The 23698-nt window shown below is 44.6% G+C and overlaps 1 protein-coding gene across 1 annotated transcript in view; it reads right to left on the minus strand.

Annotated features, from left to right (window-relative positions):
- BFSP2 (beaded filament structural protein 2) overlaps positions 1–23698 on the minus strand; it is a 68804-nt gene that overhangs the window by 11152 nt on the left and 33954 nt on the right. The window contains exons 2-4 of the mRNA XM_060638691.2: positions 22102–22184; positions 16226–16382; positions 15003–15164 (exon numbers count right to left, since the gene is read on the minus strand). Coding sequence (XP_060494674.1) covers positions 15003–15164; positions 16226–16382; positions 22102–22184 — 402 coding nt within the window. The remainder of the gene's footprint in view (positions 1–15002; positions 15165–16225; positions 16383–22101; positions 22185–23698) is intronic.

Consider the following 23698-nt stretch of genomic DNA (forward strand, 5'->3'; position numbering starts at 1 on the left):
GCCCAATCTAACTGACTAACTAAGAACACCCAGGTCAGAGAGCTCATATCTCAGGAGTAGTTCTTTCTGTGTGAGGGCTATAAAGACCTCAACAAAAACACCCATTAAAGAAAGGTCTGGGAGGGGCGCCTGGGTGGCTCAGTGGGTTAAGCGTCTGACTTCACCTCAGGTCGTGATCTCGTGGTCTGTGGGTTCAAGCCCCGTGTCAGGCTCTGTGCAGACAGCTCAGAGCCTGGAGCCTGCTTCAGATTCTGTCTCCCTCTCTCTGACCCTTCCCCGTTCATGCTCTGTCTCTCTCTGTCTCAAAAATAAATAAAGGTTAAAAAAAAAAATTAAAAAAAAAAAAGAAAGTTCTGGGATTGGGAGCCTGAGTGGCTCTGTTGGTTAAGCATCTGCCTCCAGATTTCAGCACAGGTCATGATCTCACGGACTGTGGGTTTGAGCCCTGCATTTGGCTCTGTGCTGATGGCATGGAGCTTGCTTGGAATTCTCTCTCTCCCTCTCTCTCGCTGCCCTTCCCCTGCTCATGTTCTCTCTCTCAAAATAAATAAATAAACATTAAAAAAAAAAGTCTGGGATAGGCTGAAGGAGAATGGAAGCTGTGGGCCCAGCTCTGACTGGTCAGTGCATGGCTGTGTGTCCCTGGACTGTCATTCAGCCTCTCTGAGCCCCGTCCCTGCCCACAGAATGCAGATGACAGTGAGTGGAGAATGATAATCATATGACTATCTCTAGGGGTCACTCTGAGGCTTCCATCAGGTTATGCATGTGGACACTTTTAGAACCTTAAAAGCATGCAAATAGTGACAGCGTATATTCTCTATATATGTAAAAAGTACTATTAGCCAATAAATGAGTTTGTAAAAGATATTGTGGGTTGGATACTACTAATGATAACTCATAGGCGTTAAGCACTTAATGGTGCCGAGCGCTTCATTAACAGGGTTAAGTCCATTATTTCACTTAATCTTCACGACCCTATGAAACAAGTGTCATTGGTATTCCTATTTTACATGAGGAACTGAGGCACAGAGAGACTGGGCTATTTACTCAAAATCGTATGTCCTAGGAGGGCAGAGCTGGGCTCCAGTGTAGAGACAGATGCCAGACCTGTACTCTTAACCAGTACTGAGTGCTGCCGTTTCCACCAACCCATCAAGACTCCTGAAAGCAGAGTTGCCTTCCCCAAAGTGAAGGTGGACCACTCTAAAACATCTTTGTGGTCTGCCAAGCCCTCCTGCGATGGGTTGCCCTATTTTTCTCTGTCTCTTTCCGGTTGGGACTTGACCGTGTAGGCCGTGTGGCTGGGTGGGCAGTGGGAGGGTGGTGCTCTGGCAGACAAATGGAGTCTGGCGGTGCAGGGGCACAGAGCGGCCAGGGGCAGCTGGGAGCTGGAGTCGGCCCCTGACCCCTCACAGGAGCTGAGTGTTAAATTCTCAGGATGTTTGTAAGCTGGTTGGTAGACACCGCCATCATTAAAAATTAAATTGCATCAACTTACACTTAATTAAGTTTTATTAAAATGGTAACAAATTCTCCAAACACATCACTTGCTAATTTATTTACATTTTATCATTATCTGTGCCATCCATGGTCTTTATATTGATGGTACCTGTGTGGTAGGAATAACATTTAATGGACTCCTGAGCATGTCTGTCAAACTCTGTGCTCATTTACATCAAGTTAGGAGTTTGAAATCAGCCATGAGAGTATTTACCTCATGGAAATTGGTAAACACCACAAATCAGGGATTGAATTATTGTTTTGGTGACTATCTAGACTTAAGGAAATGTTAATAATGCAGATTAAACTTTAAGTTGGGTCATGTCTGTAGCCGTTGCATTAAAAATAGCAAAAACAGGGGTGCCTGGGTGGCTCAGTCGGTTAAGCGTCTGACTTCAGCTCAGGTCATGATCTCACATTCGGGGGTTGGAGCCCCTCATCGGGTTCTGTGCTAACAGCTCAGAGCCTGGAGCCTGCTTCCGATTCTGTGTCTCCCTCTCTCTATGCCCCTCCCCCACTCACACTCTGTCTTTGTCTCTCTCAAAAATACATAAACATTAAAAAAAAAGGAATAGCAAAAACATTAGAGGGAGTATTTTCCCAATATTTACAAACTGTTATCTGATTTGCGAAGAAGTTACTCATATCATTGATGAAAGGACTCATTAAGGTCAATGGAAATATCAACCGAAAATTCATATGAGAGCTATCCTCATTTATCTTTGACATGAGTGACTTTTTTGCTTAATCGGATATTAATAATCAAGCATATTTTGTAATCTGATTTTGTGACATTGTTGATGACAGAATTGTAAAAACAATTGGCAGATTTTGCAAGATTTCAGCAAGTCACACTGAAGGTATAGGTGCAAATGTAAAAGCAAAGTGAGTATTTTATCTTAAAATTTATGTTATCTCTTACCACCTCACATCTGTCAGAACGGCTAAAATTAACAACTCAGGCAACAACAGATGTTGGCGAGGATGTGGAGAAAGAGGAACCCTTTTACACTGCTGCTGGGAATGCAAAGTGGTGCAGCCACTCTGGAAAACAGTATGGAGCTTCCTCAAAAAGTTTAAAATAGAACTACTCTACGATCCAGCAATTGCACTACTAGGTATTTATCCAAAGGATACAAAAATGCTGATTCTAAGGGGCACACGTACCCCAATGTTTATGGCAGCATTATTGATAATAGCCAAAGTATGGAAAGAGCCCAAATGTCCATCGACTGATGAATGATAAAGATGTGGGGTGTGTGTGTGTGGGTGTGTTTGTGTGTGTGTGTGTGTGTGTGTGTGTGTGTGTGTGTATTTACATATATATTTACATATATATATACACAAAATATAATATTACTCAGTGATCAAAAAGAATGAAATCCTGCCATTTGCAACAATGTGGATGGAACTAGAGTGCATTATGCTAAGGGAAATAAGTCAGTCAGAGAAAGATAAATATGATTTCACTCATATATGAGATTTAAGAAACAAAACAAGTGAACATAGGGGAAGAGAAGGAAAAATAAGATAAAAACAGAGAGGGAGGCAAACTTTAAGAGACTCTTGAATACAGAGAACAAACTGAGGGTTGTTGGCAGGGTGTTGGGTGGGGGAGATGGGCTAAATGGGTGATGGGCATTAAGGAGGGCAATTGCTGGGATGAGCACTGGGGGTTATATGTAGGTGATGAATCACTAAATCCTATTCCTGAAATCATTATTACACTATATGTTAACTAAGTTGGATTTAAATTAAAAAAAAAATTATGTTATCTCTAAAATTATATAAAGAAAACATCAACAGAAATTTCTCTGTTACCTTTTAATGGTACTGTGAAATCTGACTAGCACATAAATACACATGCTTATGTCTACCCCCTCCAGAGAGCAGGTGTGAAACATGACCAGCACATCCTGGGTAAGAAATGGAGATGGGTGGAAATCAGGTCCTTTGGAGGGTAAGTTTCAAAGCCTAGGTGGGTGGGTCTGGGGTGAATCTGCTGGCCCAGGCTCTCATAGTCCCCCATATGATCTGCCCTCCTCTCAACCCAGGCAGTAGGTGGTTTGTATTCAGAGTTTCACACTGGTCTTCGAGGGGATGAACACTTTATCCAAGTGTTTCCACAAGCAGCATGGTTTTGCACATATCTGAATACTGATTTAAGCAATTTTTATTTAAATCAATTCATTTTTTCTTTATAAAGAAATGTGTTCAAAATGGAAACTGTAGAAAAGTTCTCAAATTTTGTGCACATCAGAATCATCTAGGGGGGCTTGTGAAAACGTAGATTCTGATTCAGGAGAGCTGAGCGGGCCTGGGAATCTGCATTTAAAAGTCCCATGTGATTTTTGGCTCAGGTCACGATTTCACAGTTCGTGGGATCCCTGATTGCCCCTCTCTTTCTCAAAATAAATAAAGTTAAAATAAAAAAACTGCCATGTGATGCCTGGTTCATGGAAGCAAAGTTCTAGATTGCTACAGAAACTGATAAAGCTGTGTCACTTGTCACAGACAAAAGATAGTTGAAAAATTAATCACATTAAAAAATTTTTGAAATGGAGCGAATTTTGGTTGTCAGGTTGCTAAGTGCCAAACCCTGCTTTCTCTTCATTGGAAGTTGAAATTAATAATATAAGAGAAGTGTCGGGGTACCTGGGTGGCTCATTAAGTGTTCAACTCTTGATTTTGGTTCAGGTCATGATCTCACAGTTCACGGGGTCAAGCCCTGAGTTGGGCTTTGCACTCACAGGGCACAGCCTGCTTGGGATTCTCTCTCCTTCTCTCTGCCCCTCCCCTACTTGAGTGCTCTCTCTCTCTCTCTCTGTCTCAAAAAAAATAAATAAGCTTAAAAAAATAAGTATGGGGAAGTGGTAATGACCTACCAGCAGCAAATGGAAACTTTCTTATACAGTTTAATTAATATGGAAAGAGAAAAATAAATTAACTTGCTTACTATGGGTTTCAGTGTCATTTTATATCATGCCCAATACCTTCTCAAAACAGCTTACCACACGTAATACTTACCCTTCATTTGGGGACAGTTAACTGCTTTAACTCACCTAAAAGTATTACCTGTTCTCTCCAATTGCTTTTTGGAGTTACGCTTTCTGATTAATAATTACTTTACTTCTATTTCCATTTCAATCCAATGCTTCCAGATTTCTCCTCACAGACCAAACAGTAGGTGTGTCAGTCTAGACCCTGAGGATAGGAACATAGGGCTCTGTTTTGTTGCTCAGTGCAGTTGCTAGGATGTGTAATGAGATTCAAATATGTTGGTCCCCAGGCTTTCAAACCAGCTTGAAATCTTGGCTCTGCTGTGCAGGAGAAGGCTCCCATGTTTGCACTCCATCTATATTTCTGGGACAGGAGAGTATATTGACATTTTGAAATCTGGCAAAAGATTTCTTAAAAAATTTTTTAGCGTTTATTTATTTTTGAGAGAGAGAGAGAGAGAGAGAGAGAGAGAATGAGCAAGTGTGAGGGGGGGAGGGTCAGAGAAGGGGACAGAGGATCCAAAGTGGGCCCTGTGCTGACAGCAGAGAGCCTGATGTGGAGCTCAAACTCACAAACCGTGAGATCATGACCTGAGCTGAAGTCAGACATTTAACCAACTGAGCCACCCAGGTGCCCTGGCAAAAAAAAAAAAATTTTAATTTAAATTAAGGGGGCACCTGGGTGGCTCAGTCGGTTAAGTGGCTCAGGTCATGATCTCGCAGCTCGTTAGTTCGAGCTCCACGTCAGATTCTGTGCTGACAGCTCAGGGCCTGAAGCCTGCTTCGGATTCTGTGACTCCCTCTCTCTCTGCCCCAAACCCTCTCATGCTCTGTCTCTGTCTCTTTCAAAAATAAATAAACATTAAAAAAATCGTTTTAAATTTTAATTTTGCATGTTATTGCACATGTAAGATGGGTGTGAGAAAGAACAGCAAGCATGCTTTGGAGTGAGTCAGAATGAAGTCTCTGAGAGTCTCCAAATGGAGGGGGAAAAGGGCCATCTCCTAACCCAGCCCTCTGCTATGCAGGCGTGTTCTTAGCAGAACATGTATCCAAGATGAGCGCTCAGATGTGGAAATGTGCAATCTGCCTTTTCCCAGCAGGTGCTGTGTGGATTTCAGCAAATCACTGGAGCTCTCTCTTTTTGCAGCTGGTGAAAAACAGCTTTACAAACGCGTTGCTCAGCTTCAGAGTACAGCTAACCGCTTTGCTCTCAAGCCTCTTGGATCTCACGGGGTCACACTAACCTCATTATGTTCACTATCGAGGAGAAAGGGAAAGCAATGGAGTCCTTGAAGATACCGGGGTTCCCGATCTTCTATCACAGAGGAATCTTATCCCACGTGGGGGCAGGACACAGAAACATGATTTGGAAAGATCATGACAAGAGTCTGGCATACCCTTTTGGACCCTCAAGACAAAGGCTTCTCAACCTCACATTCCACAAGATGTCACTTGCTCATCTAAGTAAAGAAAATGAATCAAGACACCCCCACTCCCACCCCATGTGATCTGTCCAGGTCAACCTAGCTGTTAAGAATGTTGATACTGGAGTCAGAATGTGTGGTTTGAATCTCAGTTCTGCCTCTTTGTAACTGTGTATTCTTGGATAAGTTACTAACCTCTCTGGGCCTTCCTTAGTTCCCTCCTCTGTAAAATGGATAATATTTCAATACTTATCTCATCATGGGAACACGAAATAAGAACAAGCCTGTGAGGTGCTCAGAACACCGCTGATACTTGGTAAATGCTCTGTTGGCAATGCCTTCATGACACATTGCATTCTGCCTTGCGGAAGTCTTATTCTTCGTTTTAAAAATGTTTTATTTACTTTTGAGAGAGACAGACAGAGACAGAGTACGAGCAGGAGAGGAGCAGAGAGAAAGGGAAACACACAACCTGAAGCAGGCTCCAGGCTCTAAGCTATCAGCACAGAGCCTGATGTGGGGCTCGAACTCATGAACTGAGAGATCATGACCTGAGCCACCCAGGTGCCTCTAGAAGAATGGTCTTTCTCTCTATTGCCTCCCACATGCACTCAGCCAACCTCACACTAGATTGTAGGTACCTTTCGTGAGTGGACAACTTCTCACTGACTCCTCCGTCTGCCCTGGTGACCTAACATGGTTTTTTACACCTAGGACATGCTCAGCAACATTTACTAAAGGTCTACAATGTGTCCTAGGCACATTCTAGGGACTACAGAAGAGGAGGGTCTACCAGCAGTGGAATTAAATCACATCTCCTTTTCATTAGGAGGATTAGCTATCATTATTATAATGACTATAAGTCATTTTATAGTCCTGCGGTGTCATATAAATGGTATTTAGCTAAGGATAGCTTTTGATAAGCAGCACACACACCCCTGACCTATCCAGCCAGATGTAGGATTTATTTGGGAGAAGGCTGGATGCTATCCAGTCTTTACCTGAGACATGAGTTCTCCTGTGTGGGAACTAAAAAGAAATACGTGTCTCGCTCGGTGAAACTTCAGTGTTGGCAGGAGAGCTGGCCTGGCGAGGCTAAGCCAGGTTTCTCCTTGAATTTACACAAGAGCCACCTGGCTGTTGAAGCTGCTCACTTAAGGCTATAGGACCAATTCCCAGTCTCAGTGGAAACTGGCAAAGGGCACAGTGAGGAGCACATGGCTTTGTGGTCTTGCGGCCCCTTGGCCATCAGTAAAGCACGTCCCGCTGAGGAAAGTGGCAGAAGAGGCTCGGCAGTGAGTGTAAAAGTATGAAAAGTATGTTTTCCTTCTTAAAGCAATTGTTGGAGAAGTCTAAATGATAGTATTTTTCTTCTGGTTCACGGAGACCATCCCATTCCTAAGAAGGAACTCCTCTGCTCTGTCTCTTCTTGGAGATTAACACGTGTTGAATGAAAACCCTACTACTTTTTTTTTTTTTTTTTTTTTAATTTTTTTTTTCAACGTTTTTTATTTATTTTTGGGACAGAGAGAGACAGAGCATGAACGGGGGAGGGGCAGAGAGAGAGGGAGACACAGAATCGGAAACAGGCTCCAGGCTCCGAGCCATCAGCCCAGAGCCCGACGCGGGGCTCGAACTCACGGACCGCGAGATCGTGACCTGGCTGAAGTCGGACGCTTAACCGACTGCGCCACCCAGGCGCCCCAAAACCCTACTACTTTAATTTCTCAGGGATTGGAGCTGTTTCATCTTTGCAAGTCTCTTATTTTAGAAACAAGGTCCCTATACTTTTCATGGGGAAGAGCTACCACTGAGAAATATCTAAGATATTTTGAGGAGAATCAGGTGGCCAGGGATGGGCCAGGGACTTTGTGCCCACAGCACCAAGCACCTGGTCTGTGTTTAACAAATGGAGTCCGAGTGAGTGAGCGAGTGAAGATTTCTTGGTAGAATGTATGAGGAGGAGCTTACAATGTTGGGTGATCCTCTATATAGATAGTCATTCAAATATTGGTCGTCAACCAGTTATGAGGGTGGAAACACAGTGTGAATGGTGAGGGTCTAGGAGTGCCCTTTACAGTATACACGCTGTACTTGGTAGGGTAAAGAACAGGTGAAAGTGGCCAGTGCCTACCTCAATGAGACGGTCTCTTTATTTTCCCTTCTAACAACTACTCTGACTCCCCTGCCCTGTCCCCCGGCCAGACCAGCCGGGCTACACTACTGTAACACACAGTGACAGGAACCAAACCCTGGTCTCCTGACTCCTCTAGTAACCCTGCCTTACTGGCTAACAATACCTTTTGAAAGCTAGCTGGAACTACCATAAATTAAGTAAAAAGACAATTGACAAGCTGAGAACACATTTACAACTTATTGCAGGGAGAGGACGAACTTTTCTAACGTACAAAGAGTCACTACAAACCAGTAATAAAAAGTCCAAGACTGGGATGCCTGGGTGGCTCAGTCGGTTAAGTATCCAACTTTGGCTCAGGTCATGATCTCCTGGTTCATGGGTTCGAGCCCTGTGTTGGGCTCTGTACTGACAACTCAGAGCCTGGAGCCTGCTCCCTCTCTCTCTGCCCCACCCTCGCTCATGCTCTGTCTGTCTCTCTCTCTCAAAAATAAACGTTAAAAAAAAAAAGTCCAAGACCTAACAAAAATGGGTAAAAGGTATGATCTGATAGTATACATGAGAGCAAATATGGCTGAAATTCAGCATGTAAAGAGATGTTCCACCTACCTTATAATATGAGAAATGCAAAATAAAACAGCACCGAGAAACCATGTTTTACCTATAATATTGACAAAGATCACAAGGTATGAGAACTCACAGTATTGGCGAGGATGTGGGGAAATGGTCACTCTCAAACATTTCTGATGAGAACGTAAAGTGTTACAACCTTTACCTAGGGTAATTCGACAACATTTATCAAAATTACCAATGTACATAATTTTTGACCCAGCCATTCCACATCTAGGAATTTATTCAGTAGATGTATTTCCATCTTGGGAAGTGAGGGACATACATAGTTAGTGACTTATCTCATTTATAAAAGCAAAAGATTTTATAAAAGCCACTTAATATTCATCAGCAAGGCATTAAATAAATCCTGGGATATCCATTAGCTAGAACAGGGGTTGGGAATTTTTTTCTATAGAAGGCCAGATAGTAAATATTTTAGGCTTAACAGACCATATGGCCTCCATTGCAATTTTTCGCTTCTGCTAGCGTATGCAAATGCAGCCATAGACAATATGTAAATGAAGGAGCATGGCTGTGTTCCAATAAAGCTTATTTGCAAAATACAGGCAGTAGGTCAGATTTGGCTGTGGGCCATAGTTTGCTGCCCACTGTGGTATAATATCATGCATCTAAAAAGCATGAATACTACTATTTGTGTAAAGAGAAAGAGAATATATACGTATTCCCTTGTATGTGGATAAAATATCTCTGAAAGGACTCATAGTATAAGGATAACATTGACTGGCCCAGTAGAAAAGAACTGTATGTCATTTCGCACATTTTGAATTTTGAAGCAAGTGAAGGTATTATATATCAAAAATGCTTAAATAAAAGTAAATTAAAAAAAAAGAAAGAAAAACAAGCTGGGCCCAAAGCTCTTCCTGTGACACTCCCCCTCAGTGCTTGTAGTGAGCACACCAGAATAAAACATGGCTTATTTCACTGAAGAGGCATCAGGATTATAGCCAACTCATCAACACACAGGGTCTCCTAGATTGCAGATGCTCTTAGGGCTTCTGCTGTTTCTGTCCTCCTTCAAAGGGACTCTCCCAGTTGGCTATCTTGCCATCTAGAGTCAGTGACCCCAGGTGACTAGCAGAAACCCATTTCAATCCAATTTCATATATTCTAGAAAATATTCACTTTTGTACAAGCAAGCAAAGGGAATGTGTTGACATGGCAGCCTATATAAAATATTTGCCCTTTCAGGGTAAATTATTATTTGTGAATATGGGTAATGTGGAGACATGTTATCCAAGGTTTCTAGTCTCCTATGGGTAGATCCAGACCTATGTTGTCCAATATGATAGCCACTAGCCACACATAGCTATTTAAATAAAAATTAAATAAAATTAAAAGTTCAGCTTCTCGGGGCACCTGGGTGGCTCAGTCGGTTAAGCATGAAACTCCAGCTCAGGTCATGATCTCGAGGTCAGTGAATTCAAGCCCCACATCGGGCTCTGTGCTGACAGCTCAGAGCCAGGAGCCTGCTTCAGATTCTGTCTCCCCCTCTCTCTGCTCCTACTCCGCTGGTGCTCTGTCTCTCAAAAATGAATAAATGTTAAAAAAATTTTTTTAAAAAAGTTCAGCTTCTCAGTTGTATGAGGCACATTCCAAGTGCATAGTAAGCACAGGTGGCCTGTAGCCGCCATACTGGAAAGATGTACAGATTATACAACAACAGTTCCATCATTGTGGAAATTTCTATTAGAGGGCACTGCTCTAGTCAGTTGCTAATGTGTCTTCCAGCCCTAAGACTATCAATAACCAGAAACCTCACAATTCATCTCAATCTGTTCACCTCTCTTCATTCTCTACTGTCTCCACAATCTGTCATCCTGACTGTGGGAGGCATGATGGTTAGAGCTCCAATGAAGTTCCTGACCACAAATGCCTTGAACTGATCTGAGGCGAGTGCAGACCACCATCAGAATAGGTAGCGTGGGAGCATTTGCTGTGGGGTTCCTGGCCCCCAGGAGCTATTAATAGGAAGCTGAGTTCTCTCTCAGTGGCACCTCCCACCCCACCCCACCAGCTTGTGCTGGTAATTGAGTAAGCCTTTGGTTATTGCCCACATCCTCCCGCTGCAGTGAACAAGGGACAGGGATGAGGCTTCCAGGAGTGAGGGTGTGGAGACCCCAGGGGGGTGGTTAAGAAGGCAAAACAGAGCCTGTCTTGTTTGCTCCAGAATGGAAAATCTCAGATTAGGAATGCTAGGAAAGAGGGGCATGATAGCGGCCCCCCCATATTCCCAAGGTGGCCTTGTGAGGGTCTGTGGGCTGCAGACTGGGGAATGTATTCCATGGCTAGCCAGGAGGTCTGGAGGGTGGTATGGCATGTTGTCTGTGGTTCCCTGAACATCCTCAAATACCTTGAGGTGGGTAACCACAATAAACCAAAGGAAGGGCCAGGCTGCAAGACCCTCCAGAAATTTTCTGGACCAAACTGATCTCCCCAAACATGGAGTTATACAATTTGAGAAGTTCCAAAAACTGGACCGCCAAAGTTCCTGACATCCACGACCGTGGCTGGAGAGAACCTAGCCATAACCTCTTTATAAGCTTTTATTGATTTAAAACTAGGAGGAATGGGGCGCCTGGGTGGCTCAGTCGGTTGAGCGGCCGACTTCGGCTCAGGTCACGATCTCGCGGTCCGTGAGTTCGAGCCCCGCGTCGGGCTCTGTGCTCCCAGCTCAGAGCCTGGAGCCTGTTTCGGATTCTGTGTCTCCCTCTCTCTGACCCTCCCCCGTTCATGCTCTGTCTCTCTCTGTCTCAAAAAAAAAAAAAAAATAAATAAATAAACGTTAAAAAAAAAAAAATTTAAAACTAGGAGGAGTTAGCAGATAACTGGTAGCAGATGCTGATGGCATCCACCTTTATCCCTCAGGCTGAAACATGTTTGTTCTCCCCAGCTTCCATTCCACTGCCAAATTCCATACTTCTTTGCCTGGGAGAGCTTTCTCTGAAGTCTTTGAAAGGTCACTGTGCTAGCAGATGCCAGATGTCTAATGGGGATGGTATTACTACCCCAGCTTCCTCGCCTTTCCCTTCTCTTGTATTCTGTACTGTTCCCCAGAAGCCCTGTGGCTTCAGAGTCCAGTCTCCCACAGTGGCTGCTGGTTGGAGAATGAGTTCTTTGTTGGTTCCCTTCTCTACCGGTATTTTGTACTCCCCACCCGCCCCGGCCAACTTCCAGATAAACCATTTCCACTTTAATATTTGTCTCAGGGTCAGTTTCTGGGGAAACCTAAACAAAGACATAAATTAATCATGTCAATTAATTTTCAGGCTTTCCAGGCTGAAAGGTAATTAAATACATGTTTGTATGCTCTCTGCAAAAGGTTTTGAAAGCAGTGTGTGCTAAGCCATTTCACATTTATGCTTTGCTGCCAGGAAACCGACAGGAGATGCTCAGGACGGGCAAATGTCAGCCCCCAAGGGCATGACAGCAACTGACAAAACTATTTATTGGAGGACTTCTGGCTGTCAGTTCTGATCTCTGTTGATGATCAGAGGAATTCACTCATTCTGCAAATATTTTCTGAGCTCCGCCTCTCTGCAAGAGGCCCAGGCAGCATTAGCCAAATGAAAACAAGTACTGTCTGTTTTCTCTGAGATGCAGCTTTCAGATTACTCTATTAAAAAAAACACTAATGAATCTGTTCAGAATTAATGCTTGAATTACTGTTGGGTTGGTAATGATTCTCAAGAGTGTGAAGGGTGAATAATAATGGCCAGGAGTTTTTTCCTTTTCAAACTATGCAGGATTTATTTCTGTGAATTCAATGCCCCTTCCCTCCTCCCTGAAGAAATAATTGCTACAGGGGCGCCTGGGTGGCTCATTTGGTTAAACCTCCAGCTCTTGATTTCGGTTCAGGTCATGATCTTACGGTTGGTGGATCCAGACCCTCGTCTGGCTCCACACTGACAGTGTGGAGCTTGCTTGGGATTCTCTCTCTCTCGCTCTCTCTCTCTCTCTCTCTCTGCCCTTCCCCCCTCCTCAACAAACAAACAAACAAACAAACAAACGAAGAAATGATCACTACAGTGTGGTGTATGCCCCAGGAGGGTTGGGACAGAACAGGGTTGCACACCACAGAGATTCTGCTTTGGGAACAGAGCCAAGCAGGAATGACAGCCCAGTGTGGAGTAAAGGTGCCTGGACTGGGAGCCTGGAGAGCTGAACTGTGGTGTTGCCAGCCAGCTGTGTGACCTCAGGACGTCACTGCCCTCTCTGGATCTGTCTCCTCACCTTTGAAATGAGGAAATGGGATGGTCTCTAAGGTCCTGGATTATAAATATTCATGAATCTTCTAAAAAAGAAGCAATGGACCAAAATCAAACCTGTGGTTTGGTTTCACTTTCCCTTTGTGTTGTTCCACCTCTGGCCTGGTTGGAGGTGGGGAGCTGCATTTTGTGCAGTTAGTAGGCACTATTTGCCATAAAAAATGTTTGCAGTGACCTGGCCCATGGAATTAAGGTTAGAAAGAAAAGGGACATTGAAAGGGGATAAGGGGTAGAGAGATGGGGGACTAAAGATGTTTTCTGGGCTGGAGAACATTAGGGGGTCCAGAATCGGTGAACACCCTGATCTGAAGGTTTCTGTTGATACTTAGGGGCTAGGGGATTGAGGGGCCACAGGGGGAAGAAAGAAGAACAGAAAACGTCCTCCTGGTTTTCTTTTAGTAGCTTTTATAAACTCTTGTGGCTCTCCAGCCTTCCTGTATATTAGAATCATCCAGCGAGCTTAAAAAAATCACAGAGACCCTCTCCTTCTTCGGTTTTGAGTGGTCTTTGATGGCACCTGGAAATGAGCGTTTTTGAAAATGCTCTGAAATAATCCCGCTGTGCAGCTGGAAATGAGTCCCACCAAACAGCGACTCAAAGCATAGGAGCAGTCCACTTGCCTTCTCTCCAAAAGATGAGCTATCTCATTTTTCATACCTTTTCCACACCTTTCTTTCTCTTCTGTTCCTCTCATCCTGGGCCTCAAAATGCCCCAAGTCATACATGGCTGGGAGATGGAGAAGGGAAGAAGAAACCCTATGCATTCTATTTTCTCGTTAATTTCTTGATTATTTATGAGGTTTAATAAAAGATGTTTTTCTCCATGAATATAACTCATAATATTTAAGAAAAACTTTAAAAACACCGTGCTCAAAAACAAGGGAGCAAAAACATCTCAACAGGTCAAATAGGCCCCTCCCTCAAAGACAACCGCTGCTAACACCAACACATTTTTGCCTTTTTTTTCTAATTCTTCCCTGATGCCTCATTTCTTTGTTTGATTGCTTCACCCTACTGTATATACCAGGGGTTGGCAAACTGCAGCCCACAGGTAAATCTAGCCCACCTCTTGTCTCTGTAAATAAAGTTTTATTGGAACACAGCCATGCTCATTTGTTACCTTTTGTCTACAGCCGCTTTCACAGGACCATGGCAGGATTGAGTAGTTTCAACAGAGACTGTCAGGCCCAGGAAGTCTAATATTTATTATTTAGTGCTTTCCAGAAAAAGTTTATTGGTTCCTGGCATATACCCTTCTGTACTCTTGTATCCCCCATGTTACCTTATTATGTGAGCATTTCCCGTGTTGTTATAAATGCTTCATAAATATTTCTAACAACTTCCTGGAATTTAATTGCATGGTTAGGTTATGGCTTAGCCTTACCCCTATTATTAAACATTTCTGTGTCCCCCCACCCAGTTTTTTCATTCTTTTTTTTTTAATGTTTATTTAAACATTAAATAAGAGAAACAGTGTGAGCAGGCAAGGGGTAGAGAGAGAGGGAGACACAAAATCTGAAGCAGGCTCCAGGCTCTGAGCTATCAGCACAGAGCCTGAGGCAGGGCTCGAACTCACGAACTGTGAGATCATGACCTGAGCCTAAGTTGAACGCTTAACTGACTGAGCCACCCAGGCACCCCAGTTTTTTTCATTCTTTAAATGAATGCTTCAGTGAGTATGTTTGGATGTAAACTTTATCTGTGTTTTCAATGATTTGTTTAGGAAAGTGTCCAGATTATTCAACTGGAAGGTAGGGGCATTTCAAGACTTTTAACACATATCATGAATTCCCTCACTCAATGATGTCATACGAGTTTGTACTCCTCAGTAGTAATATAGGGGAGAACCGACTTCTCCACACACTTGTCGGCATTAAGTTTTAAACACGTTCTGCATTTAGACAGGTAAGCCGCTATCATCTTAAATTGCATTTCTTTTATGTCTAATGAGATTGAAACTTGCATTTCTTCTTTTCTATGTTGACTGCTTTTCACCTTTGCTTGGCCTCCTTCTGCACAGGGCAGAGGGGAACACACTCACCTTGGCTTGGAGCAAGGCTCCTGCCTCCGCCCGGTTCTTTTCCACATCTCTCTCCCAGTGGATTCTGATGGTCTCGAGGATGTCGTCCAGACCAGTGCCAATGGGAACACCCATTTGTTCCAGCTCAGACCCTGCCAGCTGTTTGTACAGCACTTTCACATCCTGCAAATGACGATAGATGCTTCAGGTGAGTTCCAGAGGTGAAGGAAAGGACACAGAAGTTGAGCCAGCATAAGCCCAGGTCTGTTGGGTAATACTTATGCTTCTTATTCTGCTACTGCCAAAAGTGGGGCTTCACAGAGACTGGCAAAGTCCCTGACCCTGTCATCAGCACCGGTGCCATAGTCTCCTTCCCCAAGGACGTATTTCTTAGGCTGGTCTTCGCAAGCCCAGACCCACTCAAAGCAAACGTCAAAACAAATAAATAACCAAATAACAACACAAACAGAGTAAGCAACAAGAGTAAGATGAAATTGATGGATTTTGTAAAGTCACAGTAGGCAGGAAGAGGTTTAAAGGTAACTCTGGAGTCCCTCAAAGGTTGGAGGTGGGGGGAGTGGTACCAAACAACTGAGCTAGGAACAGGAAGTGGGCTTTGGGTTCCAGGTCAGCCTGAGGTCGGACAAAAGAAGGGACTTCCCAATGGAAGCATGGTTAAGTGAGTTGACTTTTCAACTGAAAGCACTTTAAGTGTCTGATCAGCGACTTGTGTGAGGTGGTTTAGAGTCAGTGCCATTCCACAGGGAACTGGAGGGCTTCCCCGTTGGAGGTCCCACTGAGTCCTGTCACTCAAGCATCTGACCTAATTTCATTAATGAGTGTGTGTAAACCACAGCTTGGATCTACCTTCAGAGCTGTCTTGTTTGTCCTATGCAGTGCTTAAAAAAAAAAAAAAAAAAAAAAGAGACGTGAAATACAGTGCCTTGAGGTAGGGGATGCTCTCTCCAGTTCAACACAGACTCCGTCACTCTTGCCGGTGTGGACCTGCTGTCTCCTCCATTTATGTACCAGCCTGGTCTCAAAGCCACTTGAATTTGAGACTCCCCGGGGTAAGCTTACCCACTACAAGGCTTTGAAGGTATTTTACCCGCATTTTCCCTGCAGCCTTGGGCAAGGGACGGGGAGAGGCCGAGATAAGCCACCATCACTGATGTGAACCTCCGTGAGACAGGTGAGTGCCTGTGGTCTGTGGCCAACCCAGCGTTGCCCCTGCCCCCACCTACCTCCTCATAGCCCCTTGACAGAAAGCCAAGTTCTTCTTTCAGGCTTTCTATTTGACTCTCCAGATCCATTTTTGTCAAGTTAGCCTCATCGATGACTTTATACAGAGAGTTAATTTCCTCTTCTGCTGCCTTTCGAAATGGCTGCTCATTTTCATATCTGCAGATAAAGGAAGGTAAAGAGCAGAGGTGGGCAACCCAAAAGGGAAAATAATCAGAAACGTTACCAATAGGCCAATTATGTCATAGACAAACAGATGTGAAAAGTCACTGTTCCAACAGCTTTGAGGGCACTGTTAATGCAAGTCTTACATGTTGATTTATTATCATGAAAATGATTGCAGCCAACTTCTGATGGCCCAGCTTCACAGGCTGCCAGGCTCAGGGGCTCTGGAGGCACAGAACTCTAGGGAAAGCTTCTCCGGGAGTTGAGATCCAGGTAAGGGGATCTGGCCTTGTCACCATTATTGTGATTTGTCATCCTTTCCCTTGAGGATCTTTTAACAGACATGACTGAGAGTCTGCTAAGTACCAGGCTATGTGCTAGTGATCCCCAAATAAAAAGCATGGTTTCTGCTCCAAAGAACCCACGTGAAAATTTAAAACTGTGGCTGCAAAACCCAGTGCCATCAGGGGCCAAGAGGGGAATATAGATGAGGGACGAGGCCCAGGTCTGGGAAGCAGGGAGAGGTGGGGACGGGACAGGAGCACACAGGACGGCTCACCCTACAGGCAAGGGGAGGCTGCTGCGTGGAAATATGTGTGCCCTTTCTCTTCAAGAGAAACGAGGAAACCTGGATTTGAACGTAAAATATCCAGAGTTTTAAAAACTTGCAGCTTATACAATCACACACACACACACACACACACACACACACACACGCACGCACACTGACACAAGTCTGAAACTGTGCCCTCCCCTCCCACCACCAAGTTCTTTCTTTTTTTCCCCCAAGTTTTTATTTAAATTCTAGTTTACATACAGTGCAATATTGGTTCAGGAGTAGAAATCAGTGATTCATCACTTACATATGACACCCAGTGCTCATCCCAACAAGTGCCCTTCTTAATTCCCATCACCCCTTTAGCCCATCCCCCCACCCACCTCACCTCCATCAACCCTCAGTTTGTTCTCTGTCTTTAAGAATCCCTGAGTTCTTTCCATCTCTGGTTTGCGCAGAGCCTTCTTTCTAAAAGCCACTCAACATCTTTGCCAGTTTCCCCCAGTGTTAACCCCTTTTCTTCCACAGCCTTCCACCCAGGTGTACCCCATCAGCCAAATTTCACACCTTACCTTCATCCATCCATAGGATGGAGAAAGCTCACACTTCTCATTGAAGAAAGCATCTTAGGGCTTTAGAGTTTTAAGGGCATTTAGGGTTCCTAAATGTCTCCCACTCCGTGACAATGCCTTGATAGCATTCTTGATAGGTGATCATGTAATCTCTGCTTGACTACTTCCAGTGATGGGGAACTCATCACCTATCAAGGCCACCGTTCCATTTTGGGACAGCTGTAATTATTACAAATTTCTTCCTTAAAGAGCTTAAGCCTTCATTCCTGTAAGAGTCTGAGTTCCACTCTCTGGAGTACCCAAAGTCAGTCTAATCCTTCTTTCTGGCAGTCCTACAAATATTTAGAATGTCTCTTATAGCACTCTTGCTTTCCCGCTCATCTCTCCCTCCAAGCCTTTTGTTCCTCAGGTTAAACATTCCCGGTTCTTCCGTTCTTCATACAAATTGGTGTCCATGTCCCTCATCATCCGTGGCAGGGACTATGACCTTTCTGTCTTTGTATTCTTAGCACCCACCTCCAGGCTTCAGATAGATTTGTGGAATGATTAGAAATGCCCTAATTGGTCTATGTCCTTCTCAATATGTGATACAGAAAATGGAATGTAAAACTCCAGATGTTCCCTGATCAATTCAGAGTCCTGGGGGACTGTTTGCTCCTTTGTTTAAACCCTTCAGTTCTATTCACCATGGGCCCTAAGGTTTCCTTTGAGGGGGTTTGTTTTTTTGTGTGTTTGTTCATTTGATTTTGACCAGCTGTATTTGCTGTTGACTAATATTGGGTGTCCTCTCAACTAGAGACCCTGAGCATTTTTCACAAGCCCATTACCTTGTCCTTTCTGGGTGCACCTGGTATTTGAACCCCAAAGAGAGGATCCGCATATATCTTCTCTCAGTTTCATTGGCCCAGTGTTCCAGTGTGTGGGGATCATTTTGATTCCTAGTTCTGCCTGTCATCTTTCTCTTCGCCACCCCTCCTGGCTTTGTATCTTCTGCCATTTTGCCCTACCTGCTTTCATGCACCTGTGGTTAAAAATAGTAAATGAAGGAACCAAGGACAGAGCCCTGTGGCATACTGCTAGAGACCTTTCCTCAGAGTTGGACCTGCACCTTTGAATCACCCCCTGAGGAGCTGGTTTCTAAAGCATTTTTATGTACTCTCTATGTGGGATTAGATTTTCTACCCAAATGTATTCTTTAGGAAGTACTGTATTTTTATTAACATTTAATCTTTTGGAAACGAGTCTTGCCCTTCTAGCTGGAATGAAAACCCACCCATAGCACTGGGATTGGTCCCTTTTGACCCCCGCTGGAAGAGTCTCTGTGTGCCTCCAAAGTCCTGTTGTGCTTATCTCTCCAGGGAGCCTGGTCCTTTCCAGGATATGCACCACTCAGCATTATGGGAGGTCTTAGGTGCTCTACAGATCTTTGTTTGGAAGTCCTTTAGAATTTGACACTTATCTGTGATATCCCCAAGGCTTGGGGATATCCCCAAGGCTGGGGAAAGCTGAAAGTTTAGCTTTCTCTCACTGTCTTTCATTCCTTTCCTCTTCCATGTTGAAGTCATCAAATAGAATCTCTGTGTTGGTGATGCCCAGAAGTGCCTGTCTTGACCTGTGGGCCACTCTGGCCCGGCATCTTCAGTGGCCCACCACAACTTCTCCATCAGCTCAGCTCAGCTCTGCTTGCTCAAAGCCAAGCTCATTACTACCCTTGAATTTAGACCAGCGTTGCTTCCACAATTTTCTATTTTTGTCGAGAGAATGGCAAATCTTCTCACTTACCCAAGTTCAACACCTGAAACTTACCTTTGCCTTCTATTTTCAGGCTGCATATGTAGATAATTATCAACCCCTGCCAATGATTTCTTTGACCCATCCCTCAAGTCTGCTCATGGCCACCGTTCCAGGCAGACCTTGAGCTGTAACAGCCTCTGATCGTCTTCCCACAACTGACCCACAGTAGTGCCTCCAGAGGAACCATCCTTAACCATATCCAGTCACCATCTGCTCAGAGCCTTAAGTGTTATCCTCTGGCCCCTAAGTAATCTGATCTCACCTTACTTTCCAGCCATGGCTCCCAGTACAGACTCTGCCCTTCCACTGGTCCAGCCCCTTTGCTCCCATTGCTTCTTGCTGGTTTGCCCTGCTTCTCCTCTCCACCAGTACAAAGCTGAAATTTTGAAGCTGAAGACTAGTCATGGTGAGCCACTGTTCAGATCCCTTCTATGGGTCTCTTCTTCTCTCAGGTCATCTCTGAGCTCTTTGGTAGGCTGACATGATACTCCAGGATTTGGTCTCTCCCTGATTTTCAAGCCCCACTGGTTGTCCCTCCTTTCTTCACTCCACATGCCCCAGTTACAATGAGCTACTTGGTGGCCACGAATACACCATGTTTTCTCATGTCCTGCCTTAACACATACTGCCCTCTCTGCCTGGAAATTCGTGTCTCCTTTATTGACCTCCACAACTCCTGCAAAGGACCCAAGTCAGGCGTCACCTCTTTGGTCAACCCTCCCTGGCCGACTAAATGTCCCCACCCCACCTGTGCTCTTCTCAGTGATGGCACAACCACCCCATGATGCTACTATCTGTTCACTCCTCTGTCTTTGACACTGAACTGTGAGCTCCTCGAGGTTCCATTTACTTCATCCCCAGGACCTGGCCAGGGTCCGGGCAGCTATTCAAACATTTCTTGAATTTATTCATTTATTCATTAATTTAACAACTATTTGTCAGGCATCTATCTTGTGCGTGGCACTGTTAATACACTGGCGAACAAAACAGACCAAGTCCCTGCTACTCAGTTGGATGGATGGATGAAGAAATGTATGAATGCATAATGAATAAATGAATAAATGAATGAATGAATGAATGAATGAATGAAATTTTGGTTACATCCTAACTTAACTTCACACCTAATTAAATTCTATCTTAAATGTAGCACAAATGGTTTCACGTCTCTTGGCATCCATCTCTAACTGTGCAGTTAGCTGTCAGTGGAAGCCGATGGCTTCGCTTTTTTGTGCTTCTGTGACCTTGACCAGCACAGTGTTGTCCAAGACAGCAACCCCAGCTGATTGAGTTTCCTTGACTCGAGAGTGGCCACTAGCGGAGGTCCTTTTATCAGATGGAGAAGCCTGGTCTTAGAGAAAGGAACGACTCTGGGTCTGAGGAGACGTAGTGATTTTCCTTTCCATCACAATACCCTTTCTATCCTAAGACAAGAATGGCAGTGGGGTCACTGTCTTCCCCAAAGACTCCCAGCTATGTGCCTTTCCTCTTTGCCCTTATCAATTTAAGGAAATGTTCCTTGAATAACTATCCCATCACCCATCTAATTGCCCAACATCCAGAACACCTTCCCCGCAGAATATTCCCAAAATCACTGTGTTCATCAATGAAAGGTCTTTTTCATTTCACTTCTCCAACACGGACCACAGACCTCATGCACCATCATGACTTTGCCCTAAATGCATCTCTCTCCTATCACTAGTACTTTATACTGTTCCTTAAATTTATCTACTTAAAAAGTACATGTTAAATCAGTAAACTTTAAAAGCTCTTTATATTAAATACATTTTAAATTGCTACTCTAAATTATAGTAGCTATGGTGGAAAAACAGTTTCATGAGTCATAAATAGAAGGTAACTATAAAAATCCATAACTATTAAAAACAAAGTGTCTATCCTTCTATCGCTTAAAATGATCGTCATCAGTGGTCTACACACCATATTTTAGGAAACACTGTACTAGACTTCAAAAGATGTTTTTCAAGGCTGGTGAGTTAAAGCTACTGAGGCCTGGACCCACCCCCAGGGACGGTGGTTTCATCCGTCTGTGCAGCTTGCACGTTGGCAGCTTTAAGTGCCCAGGTCATTCTGACATGTGGCTGCAATTGAGAAGCATTGCTCAAAACCAGCTGTTCTCCACGTGTGGTCCCAGGACCAGCAGGATCAGCATCATGGGGACCTCATTAGGAGTGCAAATTTGGGGCCCCACCCCAGACTACTGAGTCAGAAATTCAGAGGGTGGGGCACAGCCATCTGTTTTCTAGAAGACCTCCTGGTGGTTCTGAAGCACACTACAGTCTGAGAATCCCTGCCCTGAACCAGGTGACACTGGGCAAAGTCTCTGAGCCCTGGGGACCCGGTTTGTGTCTAGAAGGAGGGTCTGAACTGGACGATCTTTCCTCTGGATTCTCCTGGGGCTTCCACTATCCCACTCCAGCCTTCTGTGCTGCTGGAAGGGAACGCTGCGGACCCTCGGAATAGCAGTCCCCGAGTTGCACAGTGGTCTGAAGGTGTGGAGTGACTGTCCCCCCTGCTGCAGAAGTTACCTCTCGGGGCACCTGGGTGGCTCCGTCAGTTAAACGTTTGACTCTTGATTTTGGCTCGGGGCACGGTCTCACTGTTTGTGGGATTGAGCCCCATGTCAGGCTCTGCACTGACAGCACAAAGCCTGCTTGGGATGCTCCCCCTCTCTCTCTATCTGCCCTTCCCCCTCCTCTGCTCTCTCTCTCTCTTTCTCTCTTTCTCCTTCTCAAAATAAATAAACTTTAAAAAAAAAAAAAGAAGAAGAAGTTACCTCTCTTTAAAGTCGTCTGCACCCGCCTGGATATTCTCTGTCTGAAGCATGAGCCGGGCATTTTCCAAGACCGCCTCGCCCACCTAGAAAGATCACACACATCAGAGGAGACAAGGTCACTGGACCATCTTCCCTTACTTCCCACTGTGACTCGCACTGGGCACAGAGGTTCTGGGGAATAGAGCACTTTTCTTACAGCAAATATTTTTAGAATTCAAGTATCTCTCTCCAAAAAGGTAGGGAGGAGATAAACCACAAAGCATAAAATCTGGGTGTCTTTTAAGAGCCTTTAGAGTTGGATTTTTGGAGCTAAAATATTACTCAAAGGCAGACTTGTTCCTAGCCTCTGTCATAATGCTGAGCTCTCAACTGCCAGTGAAGCTTCTGGCTCCTTAAACGAAGTTTCACTGGTTTGATTTAGTGGCTCTTAACATTTTCTGCTCATGGGTGCCTTTGAAAGGCTGACGAAATCTTTAGGTCAGTGCTGTCCAATAGAACTTTCTGTGGTTATGGCACTCTTCTATGTCTGCACTATCACGGCCACACGTGGCTACTGAACACTCAAGATGTGGCCAGGATGACTGAGGAACTGAAAATTTAATTTCATTTGAATTTAAATAGCCACCTGTGACTAGTGGCCACTGTACTGGGCAATGCGGCTCTAGAATTTCATTCATCCTCAAAACGTACATATGAACATAGATACACTATGCATACAGTCTGGGAGTTTCCTGGAGCCACGAAGAGTGGCTTTTCAAAACTGGCTCCCCAAACCCTACAGAGTCCTTCAAAAGTGGGGGTTGGGGGGTAGTTCTCTCCTTGATCTGAGAAACATAGATATTACATATGTAGCTTTTCTATAATCTTCAGTTTGGGGGGGATAAGAGGACAGTTACTTTAAAAGAAGGACGCAAGTCGCTGTTTTCAGTCCTTTTGTACTTGGATGTGAAAGTGTTGTAAGCTCTTCATTGAGTGGGAGGTCTTCCAGTACCAGAAGTCAGAGATGGCATGAGATGAGAAAGTAGGAGAGGAGAGACCCTCATCTGCCTGTTCCCCAGGGTTCCCCAGGGCTGGGCTGGAGCTGAGAGAAGATCAAATTTGGTAGCAGGAAATTCAATGAAACGAGACAGGACATCCCCACTGAAACAAGGCAGGACACAAATCAGTACTCTCACTGTGGTTGGGATTTGGCCCACCCTTGTGCTCTCTCCATTTCCCCATGGGACCCCTAGCCCACCGTGTTGACATGGACCCTCCCCAAGCTTGGCTCCTTGTTAACTGCTAGGTCTCCAAAGCCTGGCTTACGGTAGACATTCCATCGATACCTGCTGAATGAATGCATGCATGAACGAATGGTGCGACCATGGGTGAACCGTACCCCTCCCTTCCCCCGTCAGGGTCTGGAGGTCATTTCTATTCCTCAGAAGCCCCCTGAGATTTTGTTTTTAGGTAGGTAGGGCGAGGCCAACAGATTGGGAGATGGCTGACCTTGAAAAGATATTACTCACAGTTCCCAAAGGGAGGGGCAGCCACACCAGGAGGGGCCATATAACGAAGTACAAGGGTCGGCTACAAAAGGATGAGGGGAAAGTGTGGG

Source organism: Panthera onca, chromosome C2, assembly GCF_046562875.1.
Source record: "Panthera onca isolate mPanOnc1 chromosome C2, mPanOnc1 haplotype 2, whole genome shotgun sequence".
Taxonomy (NCBI): Eukaryota; Metazoa; Chordata; class Mammalia; order Carnivora; family Felidae; genus Panthera; species Panthera onca.